The sequence below is a fragment of the Macaca mulatta genome, chromosome 7 (genome assembly GCF_049350105.2).
Source record: "Macaca mulatta isolate MMU2019108-1 chromosome 7, T2T-MMU8v2.0, whole genome shotgun sequence".
Classification (NCBI taxonomy): Eukaryota; Metazoa; Chordata; class Mammalia; order Primates; family Cercopithecidae; genus Macaca; species Macaca mulatta.
In genome coordinates this window covers 178,780,417-178,806,788 of record NC_133412.1, presented here as the reverse complement: position 1 = coordinate 178,806,788, position 26,372 = coordinate 178,780,417, and the positions used below count along the sequence as shown (strand labels likewise).

General features: G+C 56.9%; 1 protein-coding gene and 2 long non-coding RNA genes across 52 annotated transcripts in view; 1 reads left to right on the top strand and 2 right to left on the bottom strand.

The window, feature by feature from the left end:
* Positions 1 to 26,372, bottom strand: part of PACS2 (phosphofurin acidic cluster sorting protein 2) — an 83,714-nt gene that overhangs the window by 17,462 nt on the left and 39,880 nt on the right. For 30 of the 50 annotated variants that reach the window (XR_013396656.1, XR_013396653.1, XR_013396659.1 and 27 more), the window contains 6 exons: positions 25,076 to 25,201; positions 12,420 to 12,582; positions 11,658 to 11,731; positions 11,266 to 11,346; positions 9,931 to 9,990; positions 1,873 to 2,030 (listed from right to left, as the gene is read on the bottom strand). Coding sequence is in view for 43 of the 50 variants with exons in the window: in XM_077942075.1 (XP_077798201.1) it covers positions 1,873 to 2,030; positions 9,931 to 9,990; positions 11,266 to 11,346; positions 11,658 to 11,731; positions 12,420 to 12,582; positions 25,076 to 25,201 (662 nt within the window). In the remaining 7 variants the exon portion in view is untranslated. The remainder of the gene's footprint in view (positions 1 to 1,872; positions 2,031 to 9,930; positions 9,991 to 11,265; positions 11,347 to 11,657; positions 11,732 to 12,419; positions 12,583 to 25,075; positions 25,202 to 26,372) is intronic. The other 20 variants (XR_013396657.1, XM_077942081.1, XM_077942087.1 and 17 more) reach the window with 3 other exon arrangements.
* On the bottom strand, positions 6,169 to 9,675 carry LOC144330482 (uncharacterized). The gene is made up of 2 exons (XR_013396707.1): positions 9,380 to 9,675; positions 6,169 to 7,984 (listed from the first exon to the last, which is right to left on the bottom strand). It is a non-coding gene; the product is annotated as an uncharacterized LOC144330482 (long non-coding RNA).
* LOC144330483 (uncharacterized) overlaps positions 16,503 to 26,372 on the top strand; it is a 44,924-nt gene continuing 35,054 nt past the window's right edge. Inside the window, exon 1 of the long non-coding RNA XR_013396708.1 lies at positions 16,503 to 16,871. This is a non-coding gene — a long non-coding RNA (uncharacterized LOC144330483). The remainder of the gene's footprint in view (positions 16,872 to 26,372) is intronic.

Sequence of the window (26,372 nt, the reverse complement as noted above, 5' to 3'; positions counted from 1 at the left end):
AATCGCTTGGGCCCAGGCGGTTGAGGCTGCAGTGAGCTGTGATTGCACAGCTACACTCTAGCCTGGGTGACAGAGCAAGACCTTGTCTCAAAAAACAATTCCCCCGCCCCCCCCAAAAAACAGACAGGACTTATGCAGTGTCTGGTGCCCCACCCTGGGTGACAAAACTACACGGAAACTCATTGCTGCAGTGTGTGCCCATTCCAGATCATAGCCCCGAGACGCACACGCCTCTCCCCAGACTATGAATGCCAGCTGGCCAGGGCTCTGCAGATATAGTCACCACCACAGAGTTTAAGATGGGAGATGATCTGGGCCACACAGGTGTCTCCTATGGAATCATATGAGCCATTAAAGACAGAGAACTTTCTCCGGCTGAAGGCAGAAGAGATGAGGCAGGAAGGCCAGGGAGACCCAAAGTGTGAGGGGGACTTGACCGGGCCTTGCTGGTTCCGAAGGTGGAGGAGGGACCCTGGGCCAAGGTAAGAGGACAGTTGCCAGTTGCAGCCAGGCGCGATGGCTCACACCTGTAATCCCAGCACTTTGGGAGGCCGAGGCGGGCGGATCACGAGGTCAGGAGATCGAGACCATGGTCAAACCCCGTCTCTACTAAAAATACAAAAAATTAGCCTGGCGCGGTGGCGGGCGCCTGTAGTCCCAGCTACTTGGGAGGCTGAGGCAGGAGAATAGTGTGAACCCGGGAGGCAGAGATTGCAGTGAGCCAAGATAGCACCACTGCACTCCAGCCTGGGCGACACAGCGAGACTCCGTCTCAAAAAAAAAAAAAAAAGAGGACAGTTGCCAGAAGGCAAGAATGACTGCCAGCCACCAGGCAGCGCAGGGCAGCCAGACCCCCGTCCTGTAGCCATACGGAGCTGAACTCCATCAACAACCACACTAGGCCTGCACCACGTGACCTCAGAGCCCCAGTCAGGGCAGCCACTGATACCTCCACCCAAGCCCAGCGAGACCCTGGCCAAGAATGAGGCCACAGCCTCGGGATGGCAACCTCTAGAACAGGAGGAACAGAGGCTGTTTTTGGTGGCCACATCTGCGGTCACCTGTTATGGTGGCTGCTGGCAACTGAAGCAGCAGCAAGTGGAGCTGGGGCTGCCGCGCCAGGTCAGGTGAGGTGGAGGCTGCTGCATGGCCGCAGGGCTAACTGGGGCCGCGCCTCCAACATGCAGCAAGGCCACCTTCATGTTGTTTAGGTTAAAAAAGCATGACAGCAAAAGGTCTGCCAAGCCTTCTGGCTCCGACTGGGGTCTCTGGCTCCTCAGCAGCTGCCCAGAGCCTGGCACGTGCCTTCTGCCTGGTGTGCTTGCCTCCCTGCCCCCAGCTGACCAGGGCCTCCACATCCAGACCCATGCACAGAGCTGTCTGCCCTGCATCCTCTCCTCCTGCCCAGGCCAGGCCCCTCCAGCCAGTCCCCTCCTCCCAGCCAGCCCCAGAGACATCTGCCCTCCCTCCCCACCGGCCTCTGCCACCGCCTCCTCAGGGAGGCGCACCCAGCATGGGGGCTCTACTCCCCACCTGAGTGGACAGAGGTCCTGCTGCAGTTCCCAGGGCATCCCCCAATGACGGATCCCCTACAACAGGGTGCCAGGCCCAGCCCAGCCAGCACCCTGGGGGACCCCTCTCAGTCCTCTCCAGCCCAGAGCTTGCACCGCCTGGCCTATGACAGGAGAGCTGTCTGTCAATGCAGCCCCACACCTCTCCTTCCAGCCACCAGAGCCTTCCCAGGCTTTGAGGCAGCTGGCCCTGCCCACCCCGTCCCCAGGGCTGGACACGGGTCTGCTGGAGTGGCCGCAGAGTGGCCAGGGCATCTGAAATGGCTGTTCCTCCCGCCCCGCCCTGCCCAGTAGGGCTCACCGCAGCTTTGGCTTGGGGGTGCTAAGGACGCTGTCGTCATCTTCCATGTCGGGGCCGCTGTCGCTGGGGTGCTCCATGTCCAGCGTGTCATATAGGAGGTCCAGGTCCTCCTCCGCCTCGGGGATGTGCTCCGCAGGGTCCTGCTCCGAGTCCAGGACCTGCATGGGTGCCAGGCAAGCGTGAGGACCAGGCAGGAGTTCCCTGCAGTGGCCCATGCTGCCCCGTTGGGGGCACCCGAGACCCCAGAGTCTGCGGGAACAATAGGAGGCGGGCGCCCGGCCACCAAACCCCACTGCTCAGCACGGCTGTAGTCCAGCTTCTGTCTTGGAGCTTGGGATGATCACCGAGGACCCCAGGCCCCCAAGTACCGGTGTGTGTGATGTTACTCCACCTTGCCTGGGCTGGTAGTCATCCGGGCCACCAGGGTGCACGGAGGGCTTGGGTGCAGGCAGGTGAGCTCTGACGGGTGTGGGCCGCTGTGCAGCCGCCACCACAACCAAGATACAAGCTGCTCCCCACACCCAGGAGGCTCCCCTTTGCCCTCCTCTAGTGCATCCCCTCCTTCAGCCCCAGGCCCCGCGGATCTTACTCTGTCCCTGTACGTTCTGCCCCTTCCCCAGTGCTATCTAAGAGGGATCACGCTGCCTGCAGCTCTGAGGGTGGTGGGGGGCATCATCCACCCAGTGTGGCACACTTCACGTTCCTCTGTGTCCCCACCCAAATCTCACCTTGAATTGTAACCCCCATAAGCCCCACGTGCCAAGGGTGGGACAGGTGGAGGTGACTGGTCCTGGGGGCGTTTCCTCCACGCTGTTCTCATAATGAGCACATCTTACGAAATCTGATGGTTTTATAAGTGTCTGGTATTTCCCCTGCTCGCACCCACTCCGACCTGCTGCCCCGTAAATAAGGTGCCTGCTTCACCTTCTGCCATGATTGAAAGCTTCCTGAGGCCTCCCCAGCCATGCTGAACTGAGTCAACTAAACCTCTTTCCTTTATAAACTTCCTCAGATGGTTCTGCAGTGCACCACTGAGTGGATGGACCCCAGTCTAACGGATCACCAGCTGACGGGCATTATGACCGTCACAGACGAAGCTGCTGCGAACGTCTGTGTGGGTCCATGCATGTGTGTGTTCACCTCCCTGAAGTCAACACTGAAGAATGGGGGTGCTGGGTGTCTGGCAACTGCTTCCTGTGGCTGCCACGCCACCTCACATTCCCCCGGCAGTGTGTGGGTTCCCCTGTTACACTTCATCCTGTTGTATTCCATTTGTTCCAGCCATCCTAGTGGGGATCAAGCAGTGTCTCATTGTGGCTTGGTTTACATTTCCCTAATGACCAGTGATAATGATCATGATGATCACGTACTTATTGGCTACTTGTGTGTCTTTGAAGAAATCTATTCAGAAAGATCCCTATCCTTTTTTTTTGGAGATGGAGTCTCACACTGTCTGTCGCCCAGGCTGGAGTGCAGTGGTGCGATCTCGGCTCACTGTAAGCTCCGCCTCCTGGGTTCATACCATTCTCCGGCCTCAGCCTCCTGAGTAGCTGGGACTACAGGTGTCCGCCACCATGCCTGGCTAATTTTTTGTATTTTTAGTAGAGACAGGGTTTCACCATGTTAGCCAGGATGGTCTCGATCTCTTGATCTTGTGATCCACCCGCCTCGGCCTCCCAAAGTGCTGGGATTACAGGCGTGAGCCACTGCGCCCAGCCCGCTGCCCATTTTTTAATTGGACAATTCACTCTTCTTTGTTTTTGAGAAAGGGTCTTGCTTTGTTGCCCAGGCTAGAGTGCAGTGGCACGATCATAGTTCACTGTAGCCTCGACCTCCTGGGCTCAAGTCATCCTCCCACATCAGCCCCCAAAGTGCTGGAATTATAGGTGTGAGCCACTATGCCTGGTACTGACAAGTGATAATCACTTTATTAAAATAGTTGGCTTAAGCATCTGCAATGGTGGTGTCAACCACAGCTCGCAGCTCAATTCCAATGGAGCAATCAGCTTCACAATCCAGGATGGACCAGGCAGGTCCACGAGCCGCTTATGGATTCTCGTCTGGAAGTGATCCTGTGTCTGAGAACCTTCACAAGGTGTTTTTCTCTTAGTGATTCTCAAAGTCTTGGCAGGCATCAGAGCTGGTCCTTTCACTTTGAGATTCTTTTTCTCCGTGCCCCTGATAAGCCAGCACACACCTTCAGGGATTTTACATTGCAGCTGGTCAGGGTAATTCTAATTTAAGGAATCACCCCACCGGCTCCAGAGGTGTCCTTCTGGTGTCTTTAAAAGCCATGGCTGTGAGGCGGCTTCCTGGTCGACTTCTCGGCACAAGTAGACAGCAGTGAGTAGGGCTAGAGTGGGCGGGCCCTAGCTCCGTGGCACCTGAGACTGCATCGTTCTCAAAGCAATGGACAATTCAGCTTTTAACTGGATTGTTTGAGTCTTTATTTTTCAGTTATAAGCATTCTTTATGTGTTCTAGATTCACGCCCCTTATCACAAACATGATTTGCAAAAAATATTCTGTTCTACTGTTTCGCTTTCTTGATGGCACTGTTTGGAGCACAAAAGTGTAAAATGTTGCTGTGGTCCAGAAAAACTTACCTTTTGTCGCCTGTGCTTTTGGTGTCACATCTAAGAAACCCCTGCCTAACCCAAGGTCATAAGATTGGCCCATTTTCTCCTAAGAGTTTTATCATCTTAGCTCACAGATGCAGATATTTGACCAATTTCAAGATTGTTTGTTTGTTTTTCTTTTGAGATGGGAGTCTCACTCTGTCGCCCAGGCTGGAGTGCAATGGTGTGATCTTGGCTCACTGCAACCTCTGCCTCCCAGGTTCAAGCGTTTCTCCCACCTCAGGCTCCCAGGTAGCTGGGACTATAGGCACCTGCCATGATATGATGCCTGGCTAATTGTTTTTGTATTTTTATTAGAGACAGGATTTCACCATGTTGGCCAGGCTAGTTTCAAACTCCTGACCTCAAGTGATCCACCTGCCTCAGCCATCCAAAGTGCTGGGATTACAGGTGTGAGCCACTGTACCCAGCTGATGCATTTTGAGTTAATTCTTGAATATAGTGTGAGGTAGGGGTCCAAATTCCTTTCGTTTGAGACAGAGTCTCACTCTGGTTGCCCAGGCTGGAGTGCAATGGCATGATCTCAGCTCACTGCAGCTTCCACCTCCTGGACTCAGGTGATTCTCCCACCTCAGCCTTCCGAGTAGCTGGGATTACAGGCACATACCACCATGCCTGGCCAATTTTTTGTATTTTTAGTAGAGATGGGGTTTCACTATGTGGACTTATACAATCTGCCTGCCTCAGCCTCCCAGAGTGCTGGGATTACAGGCATGAGCCACCACAGCTGGCTGAAATTCCTTCTTGTGCACGTGGATATCCAGTGGTCCTAGCACCTTTCTTGAAGACTATTCTTCTCCCATGGATATCTTGACATCCTTGTTCACCATCACTTGCCCATAAATGGAAGGGTTCACTTGTGGACTATCACCTCCATTCCTCTGATCTCTATGCCTGTCCCTGGGCCAGCCCCGCACAGTCTGGATTACTACTGTGGTTTTGTAGTATGTTTTGAAATTGGGAAGTATAAATCTTTTTTCTTCAAGACTGTTCTGTCTGCCCTGAGTCCCTTGCATTTACATATAAATGTTAGCTGGTCAATTTCTACAAAAACACAGCTGGAATCTGATAGGCACTGCGTTGAAGTTGTACATCAATTTAGGGAGTATTGCCACCTTAACAAGACTAAGTTTTCCAATTCATGAACATATGACATCTTTCCACTTATTTATATCTTCTTTCTTTAAAAAATGTTTCATAGTTTCACTGTATGAGTCTTACTCATTTTAAAAATCAGGTTGCTTTTCCTCCTGGGTTTGGAGAGTTTTTAATATATCTGTTGGATACAAATCTTTACCAGGTACGTTATTTGCCAATATCTTCTGTCAATCTGTGGCTTATCCTTTTTTTTTTTTTTTGAGATGGAGTCTCACTCTGTCGCCCAGGCTGGAGTGCAGTGGCGCGATCTCAGCTCACTGCAAGCTCTGCATTCTCCTGCCTCAGCCTCCTGAGTAGCTGGGACTACAGGCGCCTGCCACCACGGCCAGCTAATTTTTCTGGATTTTTAGACGGGATTTCACCATGTTAGCCAGGATGGTCTCGATCTCCTGACCTCATGATCCACCCACCTCGGCCTCCCAAAGTGCTGGGATTATAGGCGTGTGCCACCACGCCCAGCCAGCTTTTCATTCTTTTAACAGTATCTTTCAGAAAGCAAATTTCTACTTTTGTTTATTGTGTTACAAAATATAAAACATAATATTTTCCATTTTATCTATTTTTAGGTGTATAGTTCAGTGGCATTAGTGCAGGATTTAAGTTCATATTTTTTAAGGCTTAGAATCTATGTAATTTAAATTTTAGGCTTTTACATTTAGGAATATGGTCCAGTCAAGCTGAATTCTGCACATGGTGTGCACTGTCAAGCGTCAGTTTCTTTGTGAAAAGATACTTTCTCTGATGAACTTGGCACCCTTGTTGAAAATCAAGTGACTCGCTAGGTGTGCCACCTTTTACAATGAAAAATACAGAAGGCAGCCCCCAGCGGAAGCTTTCCCTGTGAGCTGAAGCTGAGGGCTGTAGGGAACAGACTTCACTCTGGTTCATCCTCACAGGACGGGTCCCAAGCAGAGCGCTGCTCTCCTCACCAGACCCACTGTGTGGCACCTGGGCACAGGGCAGCCTGGATGCCAGTGCTCTGTGGTCAGCCTAGGGGCTGTGAACGTTTATACCTCCAAAATTCCTATGCTGAAACCTGACCACCAAGGTGCTAGAATTAGCAGGCGGGGCCTCCACCAGGTGGTTAGGGCCCGAGAGCTCTGCCCTGCTGAACGGGCTTGGCGCCCTGGTGAGGGACACCAGGTGGTTAGGGCCCGAGCTCTGCCCTGCTGAACGGGCTTGGCGCCCTGGTGAGGGAGGCTTGAGGGAGCTTGTCAGTCCCGTCCACCACACAAGACACTAAAGTGCCCTCTATGGGAAACAGGCCCTCAGACACCAAATCTACTGGCACTTTGAACTTGGACTCACAGCCTCCACAACTGTGAGAAATACATTTTGGTTGTTTATCAATTGCCCAGTCTAAAGTATTTCGTTATAGCAGCATGAACAATCTCAGAGGCCTGTAATCCAGGCAGGCGACCTCATCTCACTGTGCATCTCCTGCCCAATGAGGGTTGCTGTGAAGTCCTGGGCAGGGGGCAGTGCCAGGCGTGATGCTCCCAGTGGCCAAGACACAGGTTCAGAGCTGCAGTGGAGATGGTCTGGTCTTTGCAGGAAAGGGATGGGTGGAAAATCAGGAAAGAGATCCCATCGCTCCATTAAAGTACTGGGTTGACCTGTGTGAATTTCACACAAAACTGCGCAATTATCCCTATGAAAATGATGTTCTCTCCCTGAACGGTGTCTGTGATGTTGGCCCATCTTTTCACAGTTTGGGTTGTGAGTCTCGGAACCATAATCTGTGTAAGTGAAATGCATTCTGGGACTCAGTTCAGTTGCCCACGTGAGTGCAGAATCCCACAGTCAAGATTCAACCAAGAACACCCACCCCTGAACCCACAGGCGCTCGACAGGGCTCAAGGAAGCCCCAGGCCAGGGAGCCGACTTGGCCAAGTCCCATCTTCAGCTGGACTTGGGAATGTTCCAATCCAAGATGCAAACCAAAAGACACAGGGGCCCGAGGACCACCCCAGTAGTGGAGGTGCCCTTCCTCTGCAGCCAGTTGGTGATGTTACGCCGTTCTCAGAAATGCTGCCTGCCCCACCGGGCCACAAATCACCTGTTTCGGCACATGCACTTGACAGCCTCGCTGAGTGTGTGCCCCGAGGCTGATCCAGGTGCATCCCGAGTATGTTAGGACACAGCGCCATCTACAGGCAGCGTGCTCTCAGGCCGACAGGCGACAACACTGCTTCAGGGCTGAAATGCTTAAATGCCACCTCTTCACTTCCGGTCCTGAACCCAGGCACGTTTTTCTTCTGACATTAAAGAAACAACAAAGGCTGGATGTGGTGGCTCATGCCTGTAATCCCAGCACTTTGGGAGGCCGAGGCAAGCAGATCACTTGAGGCCAGAAGTTCAAGACCAGCCTGGCCAACAGGGTGAAACCCTGTTGAACCCAGGAGGCAGAGGTTGCAGTGAGCCGAGATTTGGGTGGTTTTTTTTGTTTTGTTTCGTTTTTTGTTTTTTTTTTTTTGAGACAGAGTCTTGCTCTGTCGCCCAGGCTGGGGTGCAGTGGCCGGATCTCAGCTCACTGCAAGCTCCGCCTCCCGGGTTTAGACCATTCTCCTGCCTCAGCCTCCCGAGTAGCTGGGACTACAGGCGCCCGCCACCTCGCCCGGCTAGTTTTTTGTATTTTTTAATAGAGACGGGGTTTCACCGTGTTAGCCAGGATGGTCTCGATCTCCTGACCTCGTGATCCGCCCGTCTCGGCCTCCCAAAGTGCTGGGATTACAGGCTTGAGCCACCGCGCCCGGCCTGTTTCGTTTTTTTTGAGACGGAGTCTCACTGTGTCGCCCAGGCTGGAGTACAGTGGCGCGATCTCGGCTCACTGCAAGCTCCGCCTCCCAGGTTCACTCCGTTCTCCTGACTCAGCCTCCCGAGTAGCTGGGACTACAGGCACCCGCCACCACGCCTGGCTAATTGTATTTTTAGTAGAGACGGGGTTTCACCGTGTTAGCCAGGATGGTCTCGATCTCCTGACCTCATGATCTGCCCGCCGCGGCCTCCCAAAGTGCTGGGATTACAGGTGTGAGCCACTGCACCCGGCCGAGTGTTTCTTTTTTCTTTTTGAGACAGGGTCTCGCTCTGTTGCCCAGGCTGAAGTGCAGTGGCTCGATCTCCGCTCACTGCAGCCTTGGCCTACCAGGTTTCCTCCCAAATAGCTGGGACTATAGGTGCACACCACCACCCACGGCTAATTTTCGTATTTTACTGTAGAGACAGGGTTTCGCTATGTTGCCCAGTCTGGTCTCAAACTCCTGGGCTCAAGTGATCTGCCCGCCTTGGCCTCCCAAAATGCTGGGATTACAGGTGTGAGCCACTGAGTCCACCTATGTTTTTCTTTTCAGTATGAAAATTATGCAAGTTCATTGTAGAAAATTCCGAGATTAGAGAAAAGGTAAAAGATGAACATTGAAAACCTATGGACTGTCAATAGTGGGGGGCTGTCAGGTGGGGAGGAGTCCATGGGAACTCTGTACTTACTGCTCCATTTTGCTGTAAACCTAAAACTGCTCTAAAAGCTAAAGTCTATTTATAAAAAAACAAACACACAAACTAATGTTACGCCCCCTGAAAATGACTTCCCAGCTTCCAGTGTATTCACGACTCGTACTTCAGCAGAGACCCAGCGGGCGACCTGGAGCCTGGGAGGCAGTGCCGCTGTCCCTGCACCTCACGGTGAAACTGGCCGGGCGGGCGACCTGGAGCCTGGGAGGCAGTGCCGCTGTCCCTGCACCTCACGGTGAAACTGGCCAGGCGGGCGACCTGGAGCCTGGGAGGCAGTGCCGCTGTCCCTGCACATCACGGTGAAACTGGCCGGGCGGGTGACCTGGAGCCTGGGAGGCAGTGCCGCTGTCCCTGCACCTCACGGTGAAACTGGCCGGGCGGGTGACCTGGAGCCTGGGAGGCAGTGCCGCTGTCCCTGCACCTCACGGTGAAACTGGCCGGGCGGGCGACCTGGAGTCTGGGAGGCAGTGCCGCTGTCCCTGCACATCACGGTGAAACTGGCCGGGCGGGTGACCTGGAGCCTGGGAGGCAGTGCCGCTGTCCCTGCACCTCACGGTGAAACTGGCCGGGCGGGTGACCTGGAGCCTGGGAGGCAGTGCCGCTGTCCCTGCACCTCACGGTGATACTGGCCGGCCGTGCAGACAGTGAGCGGCAGAACCAGATATGGCCCCGAGACAGACTCCAGAGGCCTCCTCCTGCCCAGGTGCTGCTGTAAGCGTGGGGGCTGTGAGCAGAAGGCGCGGTGCACTCACCTCATCGGACACTTTGAACCTCCGCAGCAGCGCCACCACTTTCTGCTTGAAATTTTGTTGCTGCAAGACAAGCAGTGTAGAGTCAGACCTGCTGCCAGAGCCGCAGACCTGCCACTGGAGCCACTTCCTCAGGCCGCAGGGAGGCCGCACCCAGGCCCGCCGTGGGAAGGCAGCAAGGCCTCAGCACCAGCAGTGCTGATGGATTCGCACGTAGCTCCCAGAAGCTTCCCAACAGGCCTGAGGTCTGACAGTTCCATTCCTGGCCAAGGGGGACCCGGGGAGGTGTGTGCAAACTCCATGGTTCTTCCAGAAACCTCTGCAGCCCTTCCCAGGCTCACGGGGCCCTTCCTTCAGCACCCCTTCCCAGGAAAGTCCCTGGCCAACTCCAGAAGGAAGGTGCTCAGCACCCATGTGGGGTGGGCAGGTGGGTGAGTGTGGGGTAGTGCGTGCTCCAAGAGCCTGAGCCCCATGGACGCCTCGTGCCACCCTGGACTGCAGAACCTTGGCTCCAGCCACCGGGCGAGCGGGACCCTCAGCCACCCTCTCGGGGGCCAACCCTACAAAGGTAGCCCACGCCCTCCCTCCACAGCAGCTGGACCCAGGGGGCCCTGGAATGGAGGCACAAGCTGGCGTTCTGCACAGTGGGGGCAGATCTCCAGGCCAGCAAGACACAGCGTCACCACTCTGGGGCACTCGCCCATCCCCGGCACTGTCTGCCCACGGTACCCCCTTGAATGCTGCCAGAGGAGGCGGCGGTGTCTGGGCTGGCCTGTGCCCACATCCCTTGTCAGCACCAGGCACAGGGCTCCCCTGCCACCTGTGCTGGCCTCCCTGGAACCGTGCCTGTCCTTGGGGTGTCCAGGCACCAGGTGGTGGGCCCTCTGTGCCGGTGCTGGACATGGCCTCTGAGAAAAGAGCTGCCCGAGCCTTCCTCATGGAAAAAATGCCTGACAGCCCCACCAAGCTCCTGGGGACCGTGGGGCCAGGTAGGCCAGATCCCAAACAAAAGCGAGGGAACCAGCCCACTCAGGTGTATGTGGGCACCTGAGGGGACGAAGGGGAGGATGGCCTCCCTGGGGCTCTCCAGCCTCCCAGCCTTGCTCAGGGCCCACTGGGCCTAGTGGCCACACAAGGCTGAAGTCATGAGATGTGGTGGGGCGGGGGAGAGAGTGGCACCCAGGAGACTGGCAACCAGGGGGTCTGCCACGGGACATGCTGCTGTGACCTGGGGTGATATCTCACTTCCCACGCCCATGCCCCCCACCACGCCCGGGCTCCTAGCGTCCTCCCCCACCCTCGCCTTCCCCAGCATTCAAAGAAGCAGTCTCCACCAACCCTGGTCATGGACGTCGTTCTTACAATCGATCTCCGCTGCTTCTTCGGCTTCCCGACGTCGAAGTCGTCCTCGTCCAAGTCCTGCAGAGACACACGCAGTGGCTGAGGCCATGGCAGCCTGCACGGCGCCGGAAGGACCCTGCCAGCCTCAGCGTGGGCGATGGGAGAGGCCCAGCACTGAGAGCCAACCTGCTTCCCAAGACTCTCAGAGCCACCTGCACACAAACCCGAGCCCCTGGGGTCAGGAGACGAGAGACGGGCGGCCAACCAGGGGCCGGGCCTGTGGCTCACCCACCCTCACGAGGCCCTGGTGACGGCTGGTGAGGACCCCACAGACCCCAGGACACCCGGTGTGAGCCGGGAGAGGGCGCGGAGCCCCGGCCCCAGGTCACCTGCCCCTGCACAGCGTCGTCACTAGCCTCCTGCTCGGAGGAGAAGCTCTCATACTCCTCCTCAGAGTAGTTATCTGCGGAATGAACAGACAGAAGGGAGGGTGCCGTGAGATTCCACCCAGGAAACCAGGCGGTGGCCACCCCCAGGCTTCCCTGGACACAGAGTTGGGGCAGCGAGGAGGTGGATCCATGCAGGACAGAGGGGCTCCAGACACAGGTGCTGTGGCCCCGAGCCCCCAGAGTCCACTGGCAACAGTCTAGGTCGGGGGTGGCAGGAAGTGGGGAGGGCCAGGGAGGGCAAAAGGGGGCCACATGAACTGCTCCAGCCCCCACGGCCGCTCCTATTGGCTGGCATTTCAGCCTGGATTTGCGCCAACTGGGTCCCCCCCGCCTGAGGAGTAGGGGAGGCGCTGGTGACCCTACTGGGGTGGCGGCAGCCGTGGCACCTGCCTATGCTGGGCCCTGCACCCAGACCAGCAAGGGCATCACAGTGCGACCCCACACCTCTTTTTGAGGACACTCAGGACTCAGGCCTCTCGACCAAGGAGCTGCAGCCAGGGGGACAGAGCAGGGACCTGTGGCAGCCCGGGCCCCATAACAGCGCATGCCTCTGCGGTGGCTTCCAGACAGGAGAGCAACTGACTCGTGCTCCAGACCCCCGACTTCTTAAGCCAAGCTGGATGGTTTCTGCCACCCGATGTGCCGTGGCTAGGAGATGGCCTCCCCACGGCAGGGGCAGAAGCAGGCTGGCACCGCACTCACCCGTGGACTTGGCCTTGGGGCCGGCCTGCATGGCGCTGTCCTCGTGGTCAATGGGCTGGCTGGACAGGGAGGCGATCCAGATCTCGGCTGCCTTGACGGGGGCCTCCTTGATGCTGCTGCAGAGGCTCAGCACCTGGCCGCCTTCAGACGGGTGCTGCATCACCTGTAGGCCAGGGGCACGGTTCTAGAAAGCGCCATGACGGGAAGGAGCCCGGTGCCCTGGTGTGTGGGCTGGGGTTTCTGAAGGGCTTTCTCTCTCAGTGACAGCAAGGGCAGGCCTCGGCAGGGCTGCCACAGGGCAGGGAGCATCCAGTGGACAGGAAACGTGGCCACCGGGGAGAGGGGACAGATACGAGAGGTGGACACAGGAGCCAGGTGGACAGACGAGGGGAACATGGGAGTTCTTGTGAACAGGCCATAAGGAGAGGGCATGGGGCTGTGCTGGGGAGGCCAGTGCCAGGCACGGCCATGAGGGACTGAGATGGACAGAGAGAGGTGTCTGCGGCCCTCCTGATCTCAGGCACACCTGCTGTCCACACAAAGCCACCCAGGAAGATCCTGGGCCCCCTGCTTCAACTCTGCCTCCACCCCTCCACCCACTCAAGACCTCAGCAGCAGCAAAACAGTGTGAAACCGGCCGTGCAACCCACAGGAGTCAATGCCACAGGAGTCAATGCCCAGGGACCAGTGTCTGTGGGGGACCAAGGAGGAGCAGCCGGAGCACTCTCAGCCAGGCAGGAATCTCCAACAGCAGGAGACACCCACCAGGCCTGGCTCACAGGCCAGGCCAAGCCCCTCTGTTGTGAGAGACTCAAACCAGGGAGTGGCAGAACAAGCCCCGGCCCCTCCTGCAGCCACGACCCGCACCTAGGCATGGCCCCGCCGTGCCCCATGCCAGCCTCAGAACCACACGCCACGATGACAGCTCTCAGACACTCACAGCCTTGGGGCCATCTGTGCTCTAGAAGCCGCCTTTTGGGACTATTGGTTCACATCCAGATGTTAGGATTTTCTAGACCAGATTTATTTATTTATTATTTTTTTGAGACGGAGTCTCACTCTGTGGCCCAGGCTAGAGTACAATGGCGTGATCTTGGCTCACTGCAACCTCCGCCTCCTGGGTTCAAGCGATTCTCCTGCCCCAGCTTCCCGAGTACCTGGGATTGCCGGCGTCCGCCAGAACGCCCAGCTAAGTTTTGTATTTTTAATAGAAACAGGGTTTTACCACGTTGGTCAGGATGGTCTCAAACTCCTGACCTCAAACGATCTGCCCGCCTCGGCCTCCCAAAGTGCTGGGATTACAGGCGTGAGCCACCAAGCCCGGCCGACCAGATTTATTTTTATTGTGGGGTCCTGATTTGGGCTGCTAATTCTTCAATTAATCAAAGTAAAAAAATGTTTGAAAGTTTACATTTGCCCTCACCTTCATTTCAGAAAATTACGAAGGGCAGCTGGCAGCTTCTGCCAACACTCGCACCCACTGCTGATGCCCATGTGCCCACACAGTCGCCGGGGCACATGCAGCCTCACGCACTTGGAGGCTGCTGTTGTCCAGGCCCCCAGCACCCTGAGTCGCCTTCTCAGAGTGACGTCTCACGCGGCAGGGTCTCAGTGTCACGCAGGGGTGAGAACCCGTAAGCTCAGAAGCCCTCGTTCAGAAACGCTGAGCCCTTGCTGGGCATCCCAATACAATGAGCTCAGTGGGGAGGGGACTGCTGGGCTGGGGTCCCGGAGGAATCAAGTGGGGCTCAGGCGGCGCTACACCTGCTCACACCAACTTCCACGGGGCTCAGAGGGGTCCAGGCCCTTTTCCTCCCAAGAAAACCCTGCTCACTTCCTCCTTCAGATGGGAGGGCAGAAAGGAACGGGGCCTCTTGACAAAGATGCTTTTGCCGGGATTCCTGCAGCAGCTGTAATGGGAATGCTCTGCTGGGCCCGTAGTGGGCCAGGGGCAGGTTGTGGAGTAGCCCCCGCTCCTCTCAGCCTGTCATCGACCTTTATGTGAACACTATTTTGATATCTGCATGCCCTGGAAGTCCCAGGCCCCACGCTCCGGGCTGCACGTTCCCCTCCTCCTGACAGTGCTCCTTGATGTGTGCGTCCTCCTGGCAAGGGGCCAACCACCCTTGAGCTGGGCACTCCCCAGGGGTGATGCTGGCTGGCAGGCAGGTCACTGTCCTGGACTGTGGTCATTCCCACTCCTGCCCCTGCTGACCCTGAGACCACCCTCCTGGGTTAGTCCAGCAGATGCTCTGTGGATGCTCAGTGATCCTCAGCAAAGGGCTGGAGCTGCCTCACCAAGGAGGGTGGCCTCAGGGCCCAGCTCCCTCTGCCCCTGACCCTGACAGGCTCCTCCCTCTTCCATTTTCAAATAGATTTGAGTGACATGGAAAATTGAGGCCGGACACAATGGCTCACACCTGTAATCCTAGCAGCACTTTGGGAGGTCTAGGCAGGTGGATGGCTTGAGCTCAGGAGTTTGAGACCAGCCTGGGCAACACGGCGAAACTGTCTCTACCAAAAAGTATAAAAAATTAGTCAGGCATGGTGGCGTGCACCTGTAGTCCCGCTACTTGGGGACTGAGATGGGAGGATTGCTTGGGCCCAGGGGCTTGAAGCTGCAGCGAGCCAAGATCACACCACTGCACTCCAGCCTGGGTGACAAAGACCCTGACTCAAAAATAAATAAATAAATAAATAAAATTGCTCAGGATGTCACACTTAATTGTACAAATAGTATAATAAAAATTTTGTGAAAACAAATAGTCATGCACCACGTAATGACAGAGGTATGTCCTGAGACATGCATGGTGAGGAGACCTCATCATCTTGCCAACATCACAGCATGCAAGCCTGGGTGGTGCCGCCTACCACGCAGCCAGGCTGCAGCCCTCGCTCCACTGTGCTCTGCCTTACTGCACTTTGCAGATCTTTTGTTTCTCACAGTGAAGGCTTTTGGCAACCCCGCACCAAACAAGTCCAACGGCGCCACTTTTCCAACCGCAGGTGCTCACTTTGTGTCTCCGTGTCACATTTTGGTAATTCTCCCAATATTTCAAAACTCTATTATTAAATCTGTATGGTGATCTGTGATCCGTGAGCTAAGGTGTGACTGCTGCAATTGCTCTGGGGCACCACGAACATCACCCACGTAAGACGGGGAACTGAATCAGTGGATGTGAGCATTCTGGCTGCTCAGCCCACCGGCCATCCCCCGTGTCTCTGTCTCTCCTCGGGCCTCTCTCTTCCGAGACACAACAATATGGAAATTAGGCCAATTACTAACTCTACAATGGCCCCTAAGTGTTCAAGTGAAAGGAAAGGTTGCACATCCCTTTCAACGAGAACCTAGAAATGACTGAGCTTAGTGAGGAAGGCACGTCAGAGGCCAGACGGTGAAGGCGAGGCCTCTTATACTAAATCACCAAGCAGTGAATGCAAAGAGAAAGTTCCTGAGGGAAGGAAAAGTGCTGCTCCAGTGAACACAGGAGTGAGAATCAGCAAAGCAGCAGCCTCAGTGCTGATGTGGACAGAGTGAGTGGCCGGGATGGAAGATGGAACCAGACAACACTCCCTTAAGCCAAAGCCTCATCTGGAGCAAGGCCCTGACTCCCTTCACCTCTGTGAAGGCTGAGAGGCAAGGAGTGTGTGGAAGAAGCTTGGAGCTGGCAGAAGTTGGTTCATGAGGTTTTAGGAAAGCAGCCATCTCCATAACATAGAAATGCAACGTGAAGCGGCAAGTGCTGATGGAGAAGCTGCAGCGAGTTCTCCAGAAGATCCAGCTCAGATCATCGACGAAGGTGGCTACACTAAACAACAGATTTCAACGTAGAAGACACAGCCTTCCACTGGAAAAAGATGCCATCTAGGACTTTCATAGCTAGAGAGGAGAAGTTGATTAGCCACCACACCCGGCTCATTCTCTTTTTTTGAGACGGATTCTCACTCTTCTTGCCCAGGCTGGAGTGCAATGGCGCGATCTCAGCTCACTACAACCTCCACTTCCCAGGTTCAAGCAATTCTGCCTCAGCCTCCTGAGTAGCTGGGACTTCAGGTGCCTGCCTTGCCACCACGCTCCACCAATTTTTTTTTTTTTTTTTTTTTTGAGGCGAAGTCTCACTCTTGACACCCAGGCTAGAGTGCAATGTCACGATCTCGGCTCACTGCAACCTCCGCCTCCTGGGTTCAAGCAATTCTCCCGCCTCAGCCTCCTGAGTAGCTAGAATTACAGGCATGTGGCACCATGCCCAGCTAATTTTGTGTTTTTAGTAGAGACGGGGTTTCTCCATGTTGGTCAGGCTGGTCTCGAGCTCCTGAACTCAGGTGATCCGCCCACCTCAGCCTCCCAAAGTGCTGAGATTACAGGCGTGAGCCATCACGCCCAGCCCACTAATTTTTTTAATGTTTTGAGATGGAGTCTCACTCTTATTGCCCAGGCTGGAATGCATTAGTGTAATCTCAGCTCACTGCAACTTCCGCCTCCTGGGTTCAACTGATTCTCCTGCCTCAGCCTCCTGAGTAGCTGGGATTACAGGCGCCCACCACCATGCCTGGCTAATTTTTGTACTTTTAGTACAAAATTAGAGACAGGGTTTCACCATGTTGGCCAGGCTGGTCTCAAACTCCTGACCTCAGGTAATCCGCCTGCCTTGGCCTCCCAAATGATGGGATTACAGGTGTGAGCTACTGTGCCCAGCCTTTTCTCTGTGTGTGTGTGTGTGTGTGTGTGTGTGTGTGTTTTTAGCAGAGACAGCGTTTCACCATATTGGCCAGGCTGGTTTAGAACTCCTGACCTCAAATGATCTGCCCAGCTTGGCCTCCCAAAGTGCTGTGATTACAGGCGTGAAACAGGGCACCTGGCCTGGATTCACCATTCTTGATGCCATGAAGAACATTTGTGATTCATGGGAAGAGGCTGAGATATCAACATTGACAGGAATTTGGGAGAAGAGGATTCCAACTCTCTCATGGATGGCTTTGAGGGGTTCAAGGCTTCAGTGTAAGAAGGAACTACACATGTGACGGAAATAGCAAGAGAACTGGAATTAGAAGCAGAGCCTGAGGATGTGACCGAATTGCTGCAGTCTCACGAAGAAACTTCAGCTGATAAGAAGCGGCTTCTTATGGATGAGCAATGAAAGTGCTTTATTATTATTTTTAAATTTTTTTTATTTTTTTTTGAGACGGAGTCTCGCTCTGTCGCCCAGACTGGAGTACAGTGGCGCGATCTCAGCTCACTGCAACTTCCGCCTCCTGGGCGGGCTCATGCCATTCTCCTGCCTCAGCCTCCCGAGTAGCTGGGACTACAGGCGCCCGCCACCACGCCCAGCTAATTTTAGTATTTTTAGTAGAGACGGGTTTTCACCATGTTGGCCAGGATGGTCTCGATCTCCTGACCTCGTGATCCACCCGCCTCGGCCTCCCCAAGTGCTGGGATTACAGGTGTGAGCCACTGCGCCCGGCCAAAAGTGGTTTCTTGAGATGGAACCTGCTCCTGGTGAGGATGCTGTGAACACTGTGGAACGGCAACACAGGACTTAGAAGATTCCATCCACTGCGTTAGAAAAGCAGCAACAGGATTTGAGAGGACTGACTCCTATTCTGAAATAATGGTGGGTAAAATGGCACCGAACAGCACCACAGGCGACAGAGAACTACTTTGTGAAAAGAAGAGTCAAATGATGCAAGAAACTTCTTCGTTGTCTTGTTTAAGAAACTGCCACAGGCACCCCAGGCTTCAGCAACCAACACCCTGATAGGTCAGCAGCCATCCACGCTGAGGAAGACCCCCACCAGCCAAAGGGTTACGCCTCCCTGAAGGCTCAGATGACTGTCAGCTTTTCTTTTCTTTTCTTTTGAGATGGAGTCTCACTCTGTCACCCAGGCTGGAGTGCAGGGGCATGATCTCGGCTCACTGCAACCTCTGCCTCCTGGGTTAAAGTGATTCTCCTGCCTCAGCATCCCTAGTAGCTGGGATTATAGGCGTGAGCCACGACGCCTGGCTAATTTTTTTTGTGTTTTTAGTAGACATGACGTTTCACCATATTGGCCAAGCCAGTTTCGAACTCCTGACCTCAGGTGATCTGCCTGCCTTGGCCCCCAAAGTGCTGGGATTACAGGCATGAGCCGCCACGCCTGGCTTTAGCAATATTTTAAAATCAATGTGTACATATATTTTTTGACATAATGCTATTACACACTTAACAGACTACAGTACTACGTAAACATAACTTTTTTTTTTTTTTTTTTGAGTCAAAGTCTCGCTCTGTCGCCCAGGCTGGAGTGCAACGGCGCGATCTCCACTAACTGCAAGCTCTGCCATCTCCCAGGTTAATGCCATTCTCCTGCCTCAGCCTCCCATGTAGCTGGGACTACAGGCGCCCGCCACCACGCCCGGCTAATTTTTTTGTATTTTCAGTAGAGACGGGGTTTCACCGTGTTCGCCAGGATGGTCTCGATCTCCTGACCTCGTGATCTGCCCGCCTCGGCCTCCCAAAGTGCTGGGATTACAGGCGTGAGCCACCGCGCCTGGCCTAACATAACTTTTATATGCACTGAAAAACCACAAAATGTGTGTGACTCGCTTTATTTCAATATCCGTTTTTACAGGGGTGGCCTAGAACTGAACACACAATATCTTCAAGGTCGGCCTGTACGAGAGACAGACTCCCGCTCCTAGGCCACAAACCTGGAAAGCATGTGACTGTACTGAAAACTGCAGGCAGTTGTTACACTCAGTAGGGATTTATGTGTCTAAACACATTCAGAGGCCGGGCGCGGTGGCTCAAGCCTGTAATCCCAGCACTTTGGGAGGCCGAGACCGGCGGATCACGAGGTCAGGAGATCGAGACCATCCTGGCTAACACAGTGAAACCCCATCTCTACTAAAAATACAAGAAAATTAGCCGGGCGAGGTGGTGGGCACCTGTAGTCCCAGCTACTCGGGAGGCTGAGGCAGGAGAATGGCATGAACCCGTGGGGGCGGAGCTTGCAGTGAGCCGAGATCGTGCCACTGCACTCCAGCCTGGGGCACAGAGCAAGACTCCGTCTCAAAAAAACAAACAAACAAAAAAAAAACACATTCAAACACAGAAACAGTAGGCTGGGCATGGTGGCTCATGCTTGAAATACCACCACTTTGGGAGGCCCAGATGGGCAGATCACTTGAGGTCAGGAGTTCAAGACCAGCCTGGATAACGTGGTGAAACCTGTGTCTACTAAAAATACAAAAATTAGCTGAGTGTGGTGACGAGCACCTGCAATCCCAACCACTCAGGAGGCTGAGGCAGGAGCATCACTTGAACCCGGGAGGTGGAGGTTGCAGTGAGCTTAGATCGCGCCACTGCCCTATAACCTGGTGACAAAGTGAGACCATGTCATGAAAAAATTTAAAAACAAAAAACAAACAAAAAAGCACAGTAAAAATAAAGCATAAAAGATATAAAGTGGTGCCTGTGAACAGGGCACTGACGACGGCAGAGCCTGTGGGGCTGGAGGTAGCTCCGGACGAGCTGTGGGGCTGGAGGTAGCTCCGGACGAGCTGGTGGGTGAGTGAGTGACGTAAAGGCCTGGGACGTCACCATGCACCACTGTGTAGGGGTGGGCGTGTGTGTGGCCAGGCCCAGGACACTCGGGCCACACTGAATTCATACAGTGATAAAGTAACTGTGCTATGGTGTTATGATGGCTACCACATCATCAGGAGATAGGAAGTGTCCAGTGCCATCACATGCTCACGGGGCCACCATGGAGCCATCGTATTCTCATGGGGCCCCCATGGACGCACAGCCCATGCCTGACTGGGCTGTCATCAGCAGCCTGTAGCCGTGCAGACACTCACAGAGAAACTAAAGGGGATCCAGCATGCAAACGGTCAGGGTGATGCTCCATTCTATCCTTACCCTGAGGTCTTCCTGTGTCCCACCGTGAGCCGCCCGCCCCTCACAGGTGCCCTTGGGCTGGACCTGGCCCAAGTGGCATGTGCAGCTTGTGGCGAGGCCACGAGAGGGAGCCCAGCTGTGCAAAGAAGCATGGCTGCTCCCTCAGCCACCACCACACTCCCCGGTCACCCCTACGCCTGGTCATGGGTCTGTCAACCTTCCTCTCTTGTCAAGGAGCCCACAGGCCCCAGCCTCAGACAATGGCCACCAGCTAGCATGCCTGCATCCCCCAGGCTGGGGCCCCGGGGTGGTCTGGCCACACGGACGCCCACCCCTACACACACCCACCCCTACACGCTCCCTCTATGGGTGCTGGGGTGAGTTCCGAGAGCCACACCATAGGAGAAGCCCCACGTCTGTCCCCATCGCATGCCTGCCTCTGCAGAGCTGCCTCTGAGGGGGACCGCCCGCAGTCAGCTCAACCTTCCTGAGAGGTGGCAGGCAGAGGCGCGTGCCAAGCAGGCCCTGGGGCTGTGGTCACTCCTGATGGTCTCAGCCAGAACTGCTGGTCAGCCTGCAGACCTAAGCCGTCCCACGCTGGTGTTCAGTTCATGGCACCCGTGAGGCCCGGCCCCTACCCTGGGCCACCTTGGATTCCACTTCCTCAGCCTCGGAGTGAGGGCTGGACAGGCCAGGGCTCTGGGCTCAACTCACTCAAAATGAGCACGTGGTGAGGGCAGGGTTAGGGTATGGCAGGGCCCAGGCTGCTCAGTCCCTCCTGCCCCGAGTGTGCACCCATCTGAAGGGAGGTGACACCTGTGTCCCCACGGCCATCGCCTTCTGCTCTCCCCACAGCCCGGAGGCCCTGGGCAGGTGCCCCCCGCATCCTCTCCCACCACACTCTCCGCCCTGGCCTCGAGTCCACCCAATGGCCCGCCTCACCCCACGCTGTGCCCTCAAGGACCCTTCCCTCCAGCCGAGCACTACTCTCAAACGCATGGCGCCAGCCTCACCCACACCCCACTCTCACAACAGTCCCTATGGCAGCACCCATGCCTTCACCCCTGCCTCAGTCGTGCAGTCTCGGAGCCAGCAAGCCCCCACGGCACAGCTGCCTGAGACCACCTGGTGAGAGCCCCCCACCTCCGCCACCTGCGTCCGTCTGTGCCCACGGGGCTGTCCTGCCTCCGCAATCTCCCGCGCTCACACTCTCAACCAGCCAGCAACGCTCACAGGTGGGAGCCAGCCCCAAAGGCAGCAGGACACAGTGAGCCCATGAGCCGCCCTGGTGCTCGGGGACACATGGGAGGGCCCAACTAGGTTCTGGGGCCAGGCCGCCGGTGGAAGGTGGAAGGACGCCCTGAGGACCTGGAGGAGCCGGTGGAGGGGAGAGCGAGGAGCAGGCAGACGACCTCGGCTTTGGAAGCCACAGGTGCAGGGCGAGGGAGCCTTGGGGTGGGGCCACAGGCTCAGGGGCAGGGCACTGGGACTACATCCAGGGGTGGGGCTTTTCTTCCAAGAATGAAGAACAGATGACAAGGAGCAGGCAATGTGGCTGGTGTGGCCTGGGGTGGGGGAAGGTTGCTCCAGCCTCTCCCCAGGGATCAGCAGGGGACAGCCCAAGGCTGGGAAGGCAGGCGAGGGAGGGGCCTAGGAGCAGAGGCTAGCGTTCAGGGCAAGGACGCCCAACACAGAAGCGCCAGCGCTGAGAGGGGCACCACCGCTGAGAAGGGCAGGGAGGAGCAGCCTGGGGCGCTGCGGTGCAGGCAGGGCTGGCAGCGCAGGAGCCTCAGCACTGAGAGATGTAGGCGGAGCGGCCCAGGGGCGGGAGTTCACAGGGACTGGCAGGGATCCACAGGACATCACCTGCATGGCTAATGGGAAACAGAGCCTGCATGACCTCCCCATAGTGCCCGGACCCTCCTGCTCCACAGGAAGCAGGCAGCAGCTCCCAGGAGGCTCTCATGGCCCAGAGAGCACCCCTGAGCCACCTGTTCACCCATCGCTGAGCCTGCAGCAGGGAGGCTGGGATGACAGGCAGCTCCAGGCCACCAGAGGGGTTCCAGGGCCCTGGGAAATGCAGCCTGGAGGCCCGGTCCACCCATGCTGTCCGTAGTTTGCCGAAGGAACCTGGGAGACTGCAAGGCTTGTCTGAGGCCATGTGGCGGCACAGAGAAGTGAGGCCTCGGGACGCCACTGCTGCTTCCCGTACCCTCCACGCTCCCATCTCCCGGGGCAGTGGGGAGGGCTGAGCCCAGAGTAATGCCTGGTGCTTGTCCTGGATGCGTAAGTGGGGGTGTGTGAGGATCTGGGGGACCTAGCACTTGACCTGGGAGACAGGAGGCCTGCAGGCTCCAGGGGGGTGTGGGGCAACCAGCTACAAGTAGGCACACCCACCGTCCTAGCCCCAAGCCCCAGGAGCAGGGGGACCCAGCGGGACGAAGAGGGGCTGGGGGGCTCTGGCAGCTCCGGCTCCCAATGAGGGGCTGCCCTGGCTGACCTTCCCAGGCCCCAGGCAGGCAGCGACACAGCTTCACATGCCCTAAGCACCACTCACGCCCGCAGCCCCTTGACCCCTGAACACAGCCCCACGATGGGGAAAGTTCTGAAGCAAAAGAGACAAACGGGTCTGGGGCCCTGGGCTGCGCCTTCTCCCAGAGCCAATCTTGCAGCCCCAAAAGGGTTCACGAGAAAGTCCGAGGCCTCAGCCTGGGGTGTCTTCTCCCGAGCCCCCACACCCCACCACGGCCTCCTCGGAACTCCGGGTCCTCTGGAACAAGGTGGGCTGCTGCTTGGCTGTTTCCTTTCCTTTTGAGGTACTTCCCCTTCTTTCCCCTCCAGGGAACTCCAGCCACCCCCTCTGACCTCTGGGTGTTGCCCCCGCCCTGCTCAGGTATGGTCGGTGGCCCCTGCATGGAGCTGACGCCTGTCCTGCTCCTCCTGCTCAGCCAATCCTGGGCCAGAGCAGTGCCGAGCAGGATACGGACACGCCCATCACAGGAGGCGCCCGCACAGAGCATGTGCCGAGCAGGATACGGACACGCCCATCACAGGAGGCGCCCGCACAGAGCACGTGCCGAGCAGGATACGGACACGCCCATCACAGGAGGCACCCGCAGTGCGGGGACGGACACACCCATCACAGGAGGCGCCCGCATAGAGCACGTGCCGAGCAGGATACGGACACGCCCATCACAGGAGGCACCCGCACAGAGCAGTGCCGAGCAGGATACGGACACGCCCATCACAGGAGGCACCCGCAGTGCGGGGACGGACACGCCCATCACAGGAGGCACCCGCAGTGCGGGGATGGACACGCCCATCACAGGAGGCACCCGCAGTGCGGGGACGGACACGAACCCATCACAGGAGGCACCCGCAGTGCGGGGACGGACACGCCCATCACAGGAGGCACCCGCAGTGCGGGGACGGACACGCCCATCACAGGAGGCACCCGCAGTGCGGGGACGGACACGAACCCATCACAGGAGGCACCCGCAGTGCGGGGACGGACACGAACCCATCACAGGAGGCACCCGCAGTGCGGGGACGGACACGAACCCATCACAGGAGGCACCCGCAGTGCGGGGACGGACACGAACCCATCACAGGAGGCACCCGCAGTGCGGGGACGGACACGAACCCATCACAGGAGGCACCCGCAGTGCGGGGACGGACACGAACCCATCACAGGAGGCACCCGCAGTGCGGGGACGGACACGAACCCATCACAGGAGGCACCCGCAGTGCGGGGACGGACACGAACCCATCACAGGAGGCACCCGCAGTGCGGGGACGGACACGAACCCATCACAGGAGGCACCCGCAGTGCGGGGACGGACACGAACCCATCACAGGAGGCACCCGCAGTGCGGGGACGGACACACCCATCACAGGAGGCACCCGCAGTGCAGGGACAGTGACAAACCCATCACAGGAGGCACCCGCAGTGCGGGGACGGACACGAACCCATCACAGGAGGCACCCGCAGTGCGGGGACGGACACACACCCATCACAGGAGGCACCCGCAGTGCGGGGACGGTGACACACCCATCACAGGAGGCACCCGCAGTGCGGGGACGGTGACACACCCATCACAGGAGGCACCCGCAGTGCGGGGACGGTGACACACCCATCACAGGAGGCACCCGCAGTGCGGGGACGGACACACACCCATCACAGGAGGCACCCGCAGTGCGGGGACGGTGACACACCCATCACAGGAGGCACCCGCAGTGCGGGGACGGTGACACACCCATCACAGGAGGCACCCGCAGTGCGGGGACGGTGACACACCCATCACAGGAGGCACCCGCAGTGCGGGGACGGTGACACACCCATCACAGGAGGCACCCGCAGTGCGGGGACGGACACGAACCCATCACAGGAGGCACCTGCAGTGCGGGGACGGACACGAACCCATCACAGGAGGCACCCGCAGTGCGAGGACGGCGGCGATTCCTCCACGGAAAGGACTCCAGAGCAGCCCGACCCAAAACCCAGCCTCCCCTGAAGGGCAGGACAGGCTCATTAGAGGGGCATGCACAGGGCTGCAGGCATGTGGGGAGCCACGCTGGGTGGCAAGGGAAGGTCAGAGAGGAAGCACCACCTGGGGCCACACCCGGCCCTTACGGCGGAGCCCAGCCGCCAGGCTCCTCTCATCATTTTCATGTGATCCCTGGACATCTGGACCCGGGAGAGACATCTCCCACGGGCAAATGCTCTGGCACCCAGGTGGCCAGCCCGACGCAGGCCACGCCAGTCGGAGCACTCACCTCAGCCATGCTGATGGAGCCCACGGCCAGCGTCTTGTAGCCCAGGATGGTTCTGTTCTTGTAGCGCTTTCTGCGCTGCAGCATGATCTGAAGCTTGTTGCCTTCCCTCTTCAAGAAGTGAGGATACTGTGGGCACAAGTGTGAGTGGCAGCTGAGGGTGTACCAGGGCCCGAGGCAGCATCACGGCTTCTGATGGCCCAGTCACCCTGCAGCCTGCGGCCAGGCCAACCTGCTGCTCACGCAGTCAGAAGGGCACCCACAGACGGGCCCCCAAGTTCATTCCAGGGGCACGCTGGTCCCCAGGGCCCTTCCTTTACCCAACACAACTGAGAGTGACCCAGTCGCTAGGGCTCAGGCCCCAAGGGCCCCACTCCATGCTAACAGTCTCAGCGGGCGGACGAGGACTATGTGCCGCAGGGTCCGGGATAGCTGAGTGTGCCTGTGGACAGTCGGAAACAGCGCGGCGGCTCACGTGCCTGAGGCCATCAGCAAGGTGTGACCCAGGATGCTTTAACGCAAGGGGCACACAGGGTGGGGAGGGCTCTCTCTCCAAGGCCCCCTGTGCACCCAACTCGCCTGCATGTCTCACCACAGGCTCCCTGTCCAGCAGGGCTCCAGCAAGCTGATGTTCACAAGTATCTCTTAGATACAAATAAAAATCAGTTTAAATACTTCGGGGAAGATGGGGCTGTTCACCACTCTAATTGCAGTGGCACTGACGTGTCCGTGCACGCTTGTCAAAACCCACTGAACCATGCACTTAAAAAAGGAGCACTGGGCTGGGCGCGGTGGCTCACACCTGTAATCTCAGCACTTTGGGAGGCCAAGCCGGGTGGATCACCTAAGGTAGGGGGTTCAAGACCACCCTAGACAACATGGTGAAACCCCCATCTCTACAAAAATACAAAACTTAGCTGGGCATGGTGGCAGGCGCCTGTAATCCCAGCCGCTCAGGAGGCTGAGGCAGGAGAATCGCTTGAACCCAGGAGGTGGAGGTTACAGTGAGCCGAAATCATGCCACTGCACTCCAGCCTGGGCGACAGAGTGAGACTCTGTCTCAAAAAAAAAAAAAAAAAAAAAAAAAAAGCACCGTACACTCTGGAAATGGAAATTATCCTTCCATAAGCCTGACTCCTCAAAACAGAAAAAAAACTCAACTCCAAAACTCAATGGCAACACCCCAGCTGCTGTGTAACCAGCTGGGAGCTTCAGAACGAGGCCCAAGCCCAGCAGGTCCTCACGGAGCCCCAGCCCAGCTCACACACTTACACTGAGAAAAGAGGGCTTCTAATGAATT